General features: G+C 44.7%; 1 protein-coding gene and 1 long non-coding RNA gene across 12 annotated transcripts in view; one reads left to right on the plus strand and one right to left on the minus strand.

Moving 5' to 3' along the window:
- GTF2I (general transcription factor IIi) overlaps positions 1–4,601 on the plus strand; it is a 94,054-nt gene extending 89,453 nt beyond the window's left edge. For 10 of the 11 annotated variants that reach the window (XM_033111037.1, XM_033111039.1, XM_033111038.1 and 7 more), the window contains 4 exons: positions 1,330–1,371; positions 2,144–2,185; positions 2,669–2,743; positions 3,451–4,598. In XM_033111037.1, coding sequence (XP_032966928.1) covers positions 1,330–1,371; positions 2,144–2,185; positions 2,669–2,727 — 143 coding nt within the window. In that variant the 3' untranslated portion in view covers positions 2,728–2,743; positions 3,451–4,598. Of the gene's footprint in view, positions 1–1,329; positions 1,372–2,143; positions 2,186–2,668; positions 2,744–3,450 lie in introns of all 11 variants that reach the window. The other variant, XM_033111040.1, reaches the window with a different exon arrangement.
- Positions 4,602–4,724: 123 nt separating this feature from the next.
- LOC117025220 (uncharacterized) lies at positions 4,725–10,254 on the minus strand. The gene is made up of 3 exons (XR_004423565.1): positions 10,085–10,254; positions 9,762–9,887; positions 4,725–9,310 (listed from the first exon to the last, which is right to left on the minus strand). It is a non-coding gene; the product is annotated as an uncharacterized LOC117025220 (long non-coding RNA).
- Between the last annotated feature and the right edge of the window lie 2,916 nt (positions 10,255–13,170).

Consider the following 13,170-nt stretch of genomic DNA (forward strand, 5'->3'; position numbering starts at 1 on the left):
TCATGAAGTCTTTGGATTTTTGTCTTTTCCCCAGAATGTGAGAGGGTGTGTGTGTGTGCTCACGCACTTAGCTCAGTGTGAAATTTCACTTCATGTACAGCAATAACCCTGCAAAGTCAGCATTAGTTTAGCCCTTAGTGTTAAAGCACAATGCACTTTGTAGATGTAAAATTGGGCAAGTTGCTTAACTTTTTAAAATATGTTTATTCATCATAAAATGGTAATGATATTAGTACCCACATGGGGAGTTTTAGAGCATTTTAAATGACTCATATGTCAAGCATCTAAAGGGTTAGCAAGCTCCTGCCCATGTTCGTGAATAAAGTTTTATTAAAACACTGCCAGGCCAGTTTGCTCATGGCAGAGGTAAGAAGTTGCCACAGAGCATTTGTGACCTGCAGAGCCTAAAATATTTACTACCTGGCTCTTTATGAAAAAGTTTGTCTACCCATAAGCTAGAACAATGCCTGTCCTCATAGTGCTTCCTCAGTGAATACAATCTATATTTGTCATTATTACTGTTACTACTTTTACTACTGTTATGTAATTGCTGTGCTAGAATAAGTAACTTCTATTATTAAGCATAATGTCTGGTAGACACTGGGCTATCAAATATTGTTGCATGAACAAATATAAGTGTTCTTTCAGTTCCCTGATGTTCATATCATTTTAAATAGTGCTTTTAGCAAAACACACTTGTGTAGTATGTTTATGTTCTTTTAACTTTTTATTTAAAAAATTTTAAATGAGAATGATCCTTTTCTAATACCGTTGGTATTTCAGTCTTTTTTTCCAGTTGGTATTATTATTCTAGCTCTTTGAAATCCATCTGTATTGAGTATTCAGTTCTATAGTTTTTCATTGAGAAAAGGTGTAAGTCTCTTCAGTTTCACGGTCGGGTTTTCAGTGGCCACTGAGCAGCAGGGCCTTGTGAGTTGAGTCCCTCACCCCCACCCCAACTGAGTTATGTGCTGTCATCACACCTGTTCCCTGTCATTATGTACTGCTTCACACTTGACCCTGTTCTCTGGCCTTTACTTTTCAGGGTCATGGATTGTATTTTAAGCTTTTCTGGCCTCTTACAAAATGTTCAGTTTTGTTCTCATCCCTGTGCAATAGTCTGTAATAGAATTTTGTGGTAATTGCTATGGATTAGTTATTTTGAGGGAACATGCCAGAACTTTTAATGTTTGTTCTCTTCTTGTCATAAGGAAAAAAGAGTGTCTGTTATGGTAAAATTGGAGCACCAAAGTAGAGAATGTATATAAAAATGCTTTCCAGATGCCACAGCATGTCATTAAATTATTAAATGAATTGTTTTATTTTCAGAGTTGGTTGATCAGAATGAGTCAGAAGGCCCAGTGATCCAAGGTAAATTAAGCAGGGTAGAACATAGAAATATTCCTACTTTTTCAGTAAAATAGATCAGACAAAATTGTTTGGCAGCACATGCTTACCTTTGCCTCACTTTTAGGAGTCAGTTACACAGACCATACACGTGTGCACACACCCTTAGACTTTCTTTGACTAAAGCCTGTATAAGCTCAGTCTATAGGTCCTGACTGACATCTGTGGACCACATGCTATTTGATCCACTGTACCAGGTCAGGTAAAGGTCACGAACCCTAAGACCAAGGCCAGTTTTTTGAGTGAGAAGGTTGTCTTTTTAACTTTACTCTGCATGCCACTTGTCTAATGGTAGTTGTAAGCCAAATTGTGTTGGGTGGAAATGTGTGTGTTGTGGTTTTAAAAATTCCTTAGGACCAAGTGATCAGGCCTACTACTGTGATTCATTGAAAGTAATGAAAGGCTTTTATTAAAAGGAAACTCACAAAAGAAAGGGGGAGAGGACATCAAGCAGGAACTTCTTCCTTTCATGTTAGAGCTGTGCTAATTTATATTGTTATTTAATTATACTTTGGTTGTGTAAGCTAATTTAACACAATTCAGAAAAGGAGAAATTTGAAAGTCTAGTTGAGTAATTGTGTGTTTAATCTCAAGAATCTGTGGGTATTGTTTCATCCTAAACTTGTGGTTTGTGTACACTGACTGGAGAGCTTTCTCTCCTTCCTCTGGACTCTAAATAATTGAAAGCCACTTTTGAAACAATAATTACAGTAAATCTTCATGTGTTTCTCTTCAGAATCAGCTGAGCCAAGCCAGTTGGAGGTTCCCACAACAGAAGGTAAAAAGGGTCATCAAAAACGGGAGTTCCTTAAGACTTTTATTAGGATAAAGGATTAGCTGTTTTTACAGCTTTTAAACTAGAACTGTGGGTGTTTTGTTCTTTTGTTTCTGGGTGAATTGGATTTGTAGTCTATGTCCAGAAACATTGTGTTCAGAGATGACTCATGGGTTCTTTTGCTCCATTTTCCCCTCTAGTGATTCTTAACGAATTCTGAAACAGTGGAATGACTGCTATAGAACCTAGATAGTGCTGATCCTTTACAGACATAATTAATAAGATGTTTATTACTTTGAAAACATAAGTAGCAACATTTAGAACTTACTGTTAGAGAAACATTATTGTCCCCGAAAATGTTATTTTTAGTATCGTATTATTCCTATTAAATCATGTTAGTAGATAGTTTGGCATGAGTGGATTTATAATTGAGCAGGTTTGCATTAATAGTGGAATGAAACGGTTCTCTTTTGTTTTTCTTGGTAGAAGTAAAGGAGGCTGATGGAAACTCTCAGATCAAGCAAGAACCAGACCCTACGTGGTAGACCTCTTCCTCCTAGGGTAACTCAGCCTCTGTGTCCCGGGTGCCGTGTAGCGTCCATCACATCCACAAGCTAATGTGTTTTCCCTGCTTCAGCCATAAATTCCCCACCTTCAGGGCATGTAAGGTCCAATTGTAAGCCATAACCAGATGGCTTGAGCTAGAAGATTCAAGCAGAAGTTTTCCCTTGGATCAGTACATGTCAGTCAAAAGTGTAAATGCACTTTTGCCTTAAAAGGAAACAATTTTAATCCACAGGGTAAATCTTGTCTCACCAGTGGCGTTCACTGTGTCACTGTCCCTACACTGACTTTCCCCTGGTCATAGCGACAGTGTTTGCAGAGTCTGGTTGAGCTGCACAATCCGTTGTGCATCTTGCATACTTAAGCCTGGTACTATTATTCCAGACTTCTTAAACTGGGCCACCTTAGTAACAGGAGGGGCAGCTCTAGAACAGGAGTCAGCAGAACTTGGTTCTCATGTCTGCTGAACCTCAGTAAGCCTGAGCTGCTGCATGTTTAGCTGATGGTTAAAAGGACACAGCTTGATAGGACCGATCTGTACCTGATGCTGCATTTTTTATAGACTTTTTTTTTGTCATGGAATTTGCCATGTACTGTCAATTCATGGGTTGAAGTGCTAACTAAGTTGTGATATGTGTGAATGTTCAATTCCTATAATCAGATTAACCTGTTTTCTTGCTTGTTTGTTTTCTTTCCTATTTTAGCTTAAAAGTATCAGTGGGTGAGAAGAGCTTTTCGGACCTGTTACTGCCCCAAGCTGTGTAATATACTTGTATAACAGAAATACCTTCTATACAAACCTTTTTTTCTACTTTTAGATAGAAATGTCTACTTTTTCAGCAGTTCTGTGAATTGAATTAAAGAGCAGAGTGACTGTAGATTTGGAATGGCTGGTTTACTTTGGAATGTATTATAAGGATTTTACAGCAATGCTGGAAAAATGACAGGGAAAATGACAGGGATGAATCGCACCAGATTTTTTTTACGGATTCAGCAGAGCCTTCAGCTATGGTGTTTATTTTCCAATCAAGTGAAGATATCTCCTACTGAACATCTCAGCTTCTGCAGTGAAGAAAACACCTGTGATAGTTTAGTTCTTTAGTTTTTCTATCTGAAAAATCATTTAAATGATCCTTTTGTTCACGGCTCTCCTTAATGACTGAGTGAACAGTTAGTATCTGTATATTTGACTAAACCTTTTCCTAAGCTATCTATCATGGTTCATATGTTTTTTTATCCTAATTAAAAAGCAACCATCTGGATTACCTAGTAGCCAGTAAGAGGTCAGAATCTCTGCGTGTGGCTTATAGGTGGGATACCTTATAGGAGAACCTCTTCCACATTTACTTGTCATCCAAATAAAATGCATGGTGTGCCAGAAGTTTAAGATCAGGTATGAGTGTTTGGGCGAACGAAATGACACTAAAGCCTCACTATCTTGTAACCTATTGTGGTGTGGATTTCTTTGGAACACTGTTCCAGCTTGGATCAATCTCAAGGGGTTTTCATTGCCTTCATTATTTTATAATTCTACTTGTAACATTGAGGCTCCAGTGTGGGGAGTGAGGGGTCATAAACCATTCTGCACCCACTGCTGTTCTGCGCCATTTCTAGGAGAATCTGACATGTGTTGAGATTTCACAGACAATAAGAGTTGTAAAATCCCAGCTATATGAAAAGCTAGAGTATGTGATGGCATAGAGTGTTCATTAGCTTTATCACAATATTCACAATGGAGAATTATATTACATGGTAGCAGAAATAGGCATTTTTATGTGTTGCTTATATTTTACCTCAAATTAAAATGTAGATATAGGGTAATAAATAAAATCCATCCATGCCTTTCACACACCAATTTATTTCTTTCTAAGGTGTTTTCATGATTATATCTGGGGAAACTCGTGGGTGGTTCGGTGGTAGGTGGAATGCAAAATGAGGGTTAGTCGGTGCTGTTCAGAGTGCAGGTTCTCGCGAGGACGCCACGATGCTTCTGAGACCACTGTGCATCTGCCCTTAAACGTGGGGGCTGGGGCTGGAGCCCCAACCTTTCATCTGTAACATGCCAGCTGTATGCAGCTGAGGTACGATTTTGAGGTCAGAATCCCTCCCCAGACAGAGCACATACATTAGCTCCTCCCACATAAAAATCACACTGACTCCAGTTACTTTCTGTTCTCAGCATAGCCCTCTGCCTCTCCTGTGCCCTACAAATCTGTGCTCAGGAAAACTAAGTTGTTATTACTCTACCAACAGACATTAGGAGGAGACGGCTCCTACAGTAGAATCTCATGGTCCCATTACAGTGTTCTCAGAAAATGTACAAAACCACGCTGTCCTCACCCACACGTACATCCCAACATGGAGAATCGTGCCATGCGAAGGCTGCTTATAAAGGGAGTTAAGCTCCTATGCATAAGTCTCTTTTTAACAAACATTTTGTGGTACCACGGACTTACCAAGGAGGTTTGTTGTCCTATCCAGCATAGGTATATCCAGTATAAAAATTCTGTATATATGTATGCACATGTTTTGTTTTTATACATACTGTTAGAAAGCATTTTTTAAAAAATGTTCTCGCCCCTGCCAAGTAGACCGGAGTTTGCACTCTGGACAAGCCCCCCGGTCAGTACTCCCTACAGCCTCATGATAGCTTCTGAAAGGTTTAAGGAATGCGCTCTTGCCCCATTCCGTCTCATCTAAACAAAACAGGCTCCACTTCTTCCAGAAATGTTGAACCTCAGGCAGTGGGTGCTGTGGCTCCGGCTTGTCTTCCACTGGAAGCGTGAGGAATAAAGCGGTGGAATAAACCGTTCCTGCTGACTGACTCACTGTCTCCTGAATCTCAGTATGTCTCAGTCTCTGCCTCCTGCAGTCGGATGCCTCTCAGGAAAGCTTCCCTTAGAACAGCATTGATTTCTGGCAAGGTGACTACCTTACAAATTGCCTTTCTACCTGCAATGGCAAAATTAGCCCTGGTTTCAGGCCCTGGGCTTGTTGAAAGATGGATGGCAATGCCACCCTGGCCTGCCAACGCAGAGCCCAGGAAGTCTGTAAGAAGAAGCCTCCAGCTGCCTGTATTAATGAATAGGCTAGTGCATCCATAAATGAGACAATTGATAAATGGCCTGACTCCGTTGGCAGTGGGTATTAAACTCGTCCACCAAGAGCTTTATAAGATCAGTAAGAACCAGACAAAATCAAGAAATTTCAGTGTGCTTAGTGTTTCTGAAACAAGATCCTGAGTCCATAATAGTTCAAGAATAAACATTATTTTGCCAGGGAATATAGTAGAGTGACTAGGAACATAGACTTGATGACAAAATCCAAGCATCTAGACAGCTGTTCTCTTGAGTAAATTTTCATCTGACCATAAAACCAAAGAAATGGGTACATGGTACAAATTAAATCCTGTCAGTGGAGTTGGGCTAAATGCCAATACTCCCCCATCCCAAGCTCCGGACCTGCAGCAGCGGGAAAGCAAAGCTTTGTGGAGCGGCCTCTGCCCTTACATGGGGGCACAGAGCGGCTGGGAGGCTGGGAGCCAGTCTGCCCACCTAGACTTGAATTCTCCTCAGTGCATACAAGCTCACCCTTCTCAGCAGTTAGCCTATCATAAGACACCTTTACCTTCAGGGGTCTAAGTCACCCATGGTACCCGAAGTGAGATGAGGTGTCCTGACTGCACCCACTGCTGGCCAAGGTTGCTTTGGGACTTCAGAGATGAAGTCAGGTCAGAATCAAGTAGTTGCCCTGGTCTTTCTTACTCGGAGACGGGGCCAGGACTTGCCAGGTCTGCAGCCCGCAGCCCTCCCACAATGCTGTGACGTGCAGCAGGTGGCCAGTTCCCTTTGGAAGTAGGTTGGTTATTCTGCGCATCCTGCCTCCGTTTCTGCTTTGTTTCACCCCCCAAGACCAAAAGGTCTGTCGGAGGAAGATTGAGGGACGGGCCTTTCCACTTAACACCCTAGCCCTGATCTAAAATTCAAGGGACTTGCTTCGCTTCCCCACTAGTGGGCATCTCTGCTGTACTGCCCAGTACTCATCTTCCTCAGTGGGAGCCCAGTTTCTGCACTGGTATGTGTTTGGAAGGTATGTTCTCCCAGGGATGCCTGTTTCCTTGTGGTGGGGGAGGAAAAGGAGGCAGGGTTTTAGGAATTCAGATGACCTGTAGCCCACGTTAGTTACCAGCTCTCCCTGTGAGTGGTGTGAGGAGTACAGACGGGCTCCCATCCTGTTTAGACCCCCAAAAGAGTTGCTTTCCTCAGCCTGCACAGTTAGGATTCGGTCTTACTCCAATATGTGATAGAAGGTCATTAGCTTTCTGTATTTCACCTCATGGCTACCAACCTTGGCTCAAAGAACAGACAAAGCAAATTGCAGAAATCATGGGTCCCTAGGTACCTGGTGGCCTGTTGACAAAAAACAACCTAGCCTATCTCGTCTGGTTCCGAGGGTCTGCCTCACTCCTCTAACTGGGTTTGTTTAGCTCAGTTTTCCCAGCTTCCCTATTCTGGTCAACAGTGGTGTGTGTGTCGCCTTACCTCTCCCTCCTGACCTGCCTCACCCCCAACCACATACCTTGTGGTTTTATTTTGAGGAAGTGTCAAGCAAGCTATGATACAACACCTATTTGTAAAGGTGTTTCCTGCCGGATTTCCTTCTCAGATGCAAGAGTCGATAGTTGACGGGCATTTTGTAACATCAACTTCATGCATAGTCTCAAGGTTGCTCATTGAAAGCTTACAGTGTCAAGTTCTATAAGGCAGTGATGACCCTTGGTAAAGAGCATGCCCTTGGCAGTGCCTGAGGACCTGGTGAGGGTTGTTCCTCTCATTTCAGTAAAACATTGGGGGTAGACTCACCCAGAGGCAGCAAAGGGATGAAGGCCACCTCCTAGGCTATGAGAAGATCTAGATAAATCCTGAAAGGGTCTATTGAATTCATGCTCTGCAATTTTGTCTAAAATTGTCCTTCCCGTAAGAGGACCAGTCTAGATCCTCTAGGAAAAATCCTTGATGAAAGACGGCAAGTACAGGTTTCCACAAAGGCAAGGATGGAGCAGGCAACCCATGGTGAATGGCCATAAAGCCGTAGCAAGTGTTGACTTTTTGGTCTTCAGGAGACGAGCTGCAGCCCCAGAGGTAGCATCATTTTGGCCTTGGTGCTTGATGCAAGCTGGCAGGACCAGCCACTTCCCACCGTTGTAAACCACCTGTCTGCAGGGGACCACCCCCTCATTCCTTTGTTCCCTTGGAATTGGCAGAGGTGCTGGGCCCTTGGCAAGGCCCAGCCCAACTTCATGCTTCCAGCTGACTTGCCTGCACTCTGTCTCTGGACTGGAAAGCAGCAGAAATGGCTGCCCAGCGCTGGAGACTGGATCCCAAGGCATGATTTTCTCATTACTGGAAATAGTTTCAAGTTCAAACATCATCACAAAACTCTCTGTGGTCACAGCTGGCTGCTGTATTTAGCCTTGATGTTTGGATGATGAGCTTCAGATAACTTGTACCGCATGACACACCTGGGCCCACTCGGCAAGGAGGTGGGTCTGGAGGGGGGCGGGCACAGGCCTCGCGCTGGGGGCCCTTGGCTTTGGAGTGGGCCTGGCTCGCAGATCCCCCAGGCATTAGGTTATTTGCCAAGGGCCATGTTGATGTTGAGCTCTGCCAGACGCTGAGGGCAGTGGGACACGTAGCCCTGCCCCCAGTACTCCCAGGCTCTGTCCGTGGCCTTGCTGTCTGCAGCCCAGCCTGGTCTGGGAAAACCTCCATCCTTCCCCACGGGCCCTGCCTTCAGCTCCATCCCTGGGCAGAGCAAAGGCTGAGCTCTCCCAGCTCTAGACCAGAGTTGACCCCACACTCCTACCAACCTGCCCACTGACCGTTCCCACAGAGAACACAAGCCTGCCCCGTGGTCTGAGCCTTGCACGGGAGGTCCCAGCAACCTGGAGTGCCTGCTCTTATGGAACACAATGGCCCAAGGAATAGGTACACTTAGTGCCATTTTACAGATGAAAAACAGGCTTAAACTTGAGTCAACTTGCCAACGGACACAAAACTAGAAATGGGAGTCAAGAGTTACCAGTAAGTCCATGAGTCAGGCCACCGTGTCCACAGCCAGCAGTCAATGTGTGCATGTCTTCCCGTGTCCCGAGGCCAAGGAGGAAGGAATTACCAGGATGTGTGGCTCAGGTGTGTTCTCAGCCTGTCTCCCGAGTGCAGGCACCTGGTTCCCTTCTGATGAGGCCTCAAAGTCCGTCACTGATCCGGCCAGAGCCCATTCATGGTCTGATTTTGCTGAGAAAGGAAGGCTCGGGGTCCCTTGGGAAACAGATGGTGAGTGGCCTGCATTTCTGCAGAGACACCTGCTTGTGAGACCCTCAGCTCCGCATAGCCAGCATCCCACCAAGTGGCCCCTCTGCCTACCAGTCACCAGGCAAGAACTGGTCCTGTGGTATGGCCCGGGTTGCTTCGTCACGGAGCCTGGAATGGGGATCCAGGCTGCTCTCGGCTGCTCTCGCTTGAGAAGGGGCAGGAGGACTTGAAGTGCTAGGACAGGAAAGAACTGTACCATAGTGAGGCTGATTTGTTCCAACCCTGGGAAGCCCTAGATTCCCTCTCCTGACAGAAGGTCCCGGAGGGCACTGCCTGGGTGCCAGTGGCAAACCCCTCTCCATACAGCCTATCTCCATGGCCCAGCCTTGGGGATTTCCTTGTTGAGGAACTGGCCAGCCCAGCCCATCTGGGGAAGGGCCGGGCTGGCCAGTTCCTCAACTGGAAAGAAGCCGAGATTTTTGAGGCTAGTCTGGGAATTCCTGCCTCATGAACCCCCAGTTACCCTTCATTCACATATTGTTCAAAAACAAGGTAGAGAAGCCCAGTGCTTAAGAGCATGGGCCTGGGATCCAGACTGCCTGGGTTCAAGTCCCAGCTCCTGCCTTACCAGTGTGGCAATCTATGTACCTCTCTGTGCCTCAGTTTTCCCATCTATAAAGTGGGGGTGATATAGTACCTACCTGACAGCCTCATTGTGAGGATAAGATGTGATCATAGATACAAAGCGCTCCTGATGCCGGGTAATTCCTTGGCTAGCACTCCATGGGAAGTGGGGGGATTCTGGAGGCTCGGTGTCATCATACCTGCTGCTGTGTAAATAGATACTTACAATAACCAAAATTTTATAAGAATTAGTTAAGTTGTACATTTTCCTGCAATTTTCTTTTGAAAGTTTTACAACTTTAAAAAGTTTGTATTTTGTGCCCCCCAATCTTATATTTATTCATTACCTCCTTCCTTCATTTTTGTTGATTCCTTTTCTTTTAATCATTTGGTCACTCACTTGTTTCATCCATGCGTTGAAGTAAATCCTCTTTCTTCCTGACAAGGCTGTGAGCCTGCTCCCAGAGGTGAAACATGAGTTTTTATCACTTCATGCTTTGGACACCTCCCTGCCTTATGCCATGTGGAGGGCAAGGCAGCCCATGGGGAGGCCACAGGAGGGAAGTGGAAAGATAGCAGCTGATGGCTGGGGCCACTGTGGCTGGTGTCCACAGGACAGGGCAGCCAGGCCAGGCGGTTATGCAAGACTGGAAAGAGCACTGGGGGAAAGGAAGGAAGTGCTGAGGGCCCCCGTCCTGGCACCCAGGAGGAGGTCCTGCTTGCAGCAAGCCCCACGGGCGACTTCCTCTGCCTTTCCCCTCACCATGCCCATGAGCAATGCTGGGAGTCTGGTGTCCGTGCAGGGACCTCGGGGCAGCAGCGTGGGACGGGGACGGCCAGAGACAAGCTGTGTCCAACAGGGAGGGGGCATCCACGAACAGCCGCTCAGCAGTGAGCCCAGTGCTGTGCTGCCAGGGGCCGCCCTCCCGACATGAAGCTGAGTGAGGACAGGACCCATCAGATGACTCCACTCAATCCATTCTTTGTCTTCAACTTTTTATTGAAGTAAAACAGCCACGGAACAGATCTGTCTACTAATCTTCTGGGCCTGGAGCGAGGTTAATTTTCAAAAGTGAGCACTCTTGTCGAACTAGCATCCTTATCAAAAGAAGGCCCATCCCCTGCCCCCTGCGGCTCCCCTGCAGTCACTACTGGCCTCCCACCGCCACCCCAGGTCACCCTGGCTTCCAACACCATAGACTGACTTGGGCAGTTTTGAGCTCGGTATGAATGTTCTGCAGAAGGTGTGCTTTGCATCTGCCTTCTCCCCACCACATTGTGTCTGGAAGGTTTCTCTTTGTGTGTAGCAGTCCCTTTTCATTGCTGAGTAGTGTACCTTCTGTATGGGAATATCCTATATACATAAATAGAAATGACCAGAGAAAGGACTTGCAAGGCTGGTCACACCCAGTGATGAGACAAGTAAAGAGTTAACAGGAGCAGACTTGTGAGCTGCAGGATGGGACAGACAGAGTTAACAGGAGCGAGCTTGTGGGCTAACAGGAACGAGCTGAACATTAACCGCTTGGCTCTGACTCCCCCGGCCAGCACCGCACCTGCGGGCTGACAAGCAGCTGACATCCATCATAGGTGGGAACAGAACGGTTCCCAATCGCGACAGCAAATCCCTGCAAGCTGGCATCCATCATAGATGGGAACAGGACAGTTCCCAGGAGAAGACAATTGTAACACCAGCCCCCCTGCAAGCTGACAAGCACCCTACATCCTTGGAAAAATATGAAACCCCAGCACTGCTTCTCATTAGTGTGGCTGTCCCTCTCTGGCTAGGTTCTGGCTAAACTCCCTTTGCCAGTGACTTTCAAGATCTTCAGCAGCTGTCTCTATCAGACTGTGTGCCCTGGCAAAACTTCTTCTGCCAGAACTCGCTCTCTAACTTTCAATAAATCTTTTCTTACTCTTGTAGCAGCAGCTCTTTTTATCAGACTGAACTGGCAAAACTCCTTTTGCCAGTTCCAAACAGAATTCTCTCTCCCCCTTTTGACCTTCTTTCTTTTTTAATTTTTATTTTTTGAAGTTTGACTAAGGTTTTTAAAATTATTATTAAAATTTATTGGGGCTGACAATGGTTAGTAAAATTACATAGATTTCAGGTGTACAATTCTGTATTACATCATCTATAAATCCCATTGTGTGTTTACCACCCAGAGTCAGTTCTCCTTCCATCACCATATATTTGACCCCATTTACCCTCATCCACCATCCCCCTCCCCCCTTACCCTCTGGTCAGCACTGAACTATTGTCTGTGTCTATGAGTTTTTGTTTCTTTATTTGATTGTCTAGTTCTTTTGTTGCTTTCAGTTTTATATCCTACATATCAGTGAAATCATATGGTTATTGACTTTTCCTTTCTGATTTATTTTGCTTAGCATAATAATCTCAAGATCTATCCATTTTGTAGCAAATGGTCCTATTTCATCTTTTCTTACCGCCGAATAGTATTCCATTGTGTATACATACCACATCTTCTTTATCCAATCATCTATCGAAGGACAACTTTGGTTGTTTCCGTGTCTTGGCCACCGTAAACAAAGCTGCAGTGCACATCAGAGTACATACATCTTTACAGATAAACGTTTTCAGATTTTTTGGGTAGATACCCAGGAGAGGGTTGCTGGGTCATATGGTAATTCTATTCGTAATTTTTTCAGGAACCTCCACACTGCCTTCCATAACGGCTGCACCAGTCTGCATTCCCACCAACAGTGTATGAGGGTTCCTTTTTCTCCACAGCCTCTCCAACACTTGTTACTATTTGTCTTGTTGATGATAGCCATTCTGACTGGGGTGAGGTGATAGCTCATTGTGGTTTTTATTTGCATTTCTCTGATGATTAGTGATGTTGAGCCTCTTTTCATATGTCTATTGGCCATCTGTATGTCCTCTTTGGAGAAATGTCTATTCAGGTCCTCTGCCCATTTTTTAACTGGATTGTTTGGGTTTTTTGTTTATTTGTTTTTAAAGTAAGCTTATTCTAGCAACTATTTTTTTTTAACTTTTTTATTTCTTTTAAGTGTGTTTTTCCAGGACCCATCAGCTCCACATCAAGCAGTTGTTCCAATCTAGCTGGGGAGGGCGCAGCTCACATTGGCCCATGTGAGGATCAAACCAGCAACCCTGGTGTTAAGAGCCTGGGCTCTAACCAACTGAGCTAACTGGACGCCCTGCTTTTTGTTTTTGAGTTGTATGATTTCCTCATATATTTTGGATATTAGCCCCCTATCAGAGGCGTTGTTTGCAAAAATCTTCTACCATTAGGTTGGTTGCCTCTTTAGTTTGTCGATGGTTTCTTTTGCTGTGTGGAAGCTTTTTAGTTTGATATAGTCCCATTCATTTATTTTAGCTTTTACTTCCTTTGCCTTTGGAGTCAAATTCATAAAATCCTCTTTGAACCCAAGGTCTATAAGTTTAGTACCTATGTTTTCTTCTATGCAGTTTATTGTTTCAGGTCTTATGTTTAGGCCTTT

The sequence above is a fragment of the Rhinolophus ferrumequinum genome, chromosome 7, assembly GCF_004115265.2.
Source record: "Rhinolophus ferrumequinum isolate MPI-CBG mRhiFer1 chromosome 7, mRhiFer1_v1.p, whole genome shotgun sequence".
In the NCBI taxonomy this organism is placed as follows: domain Eukaryota; kingdom Metazoa; phylum Chordata; class Mammalia; order Chiroptera; family Rhinolophidae; genus Rhinolophus; species Rhinolophus ferrumequinum.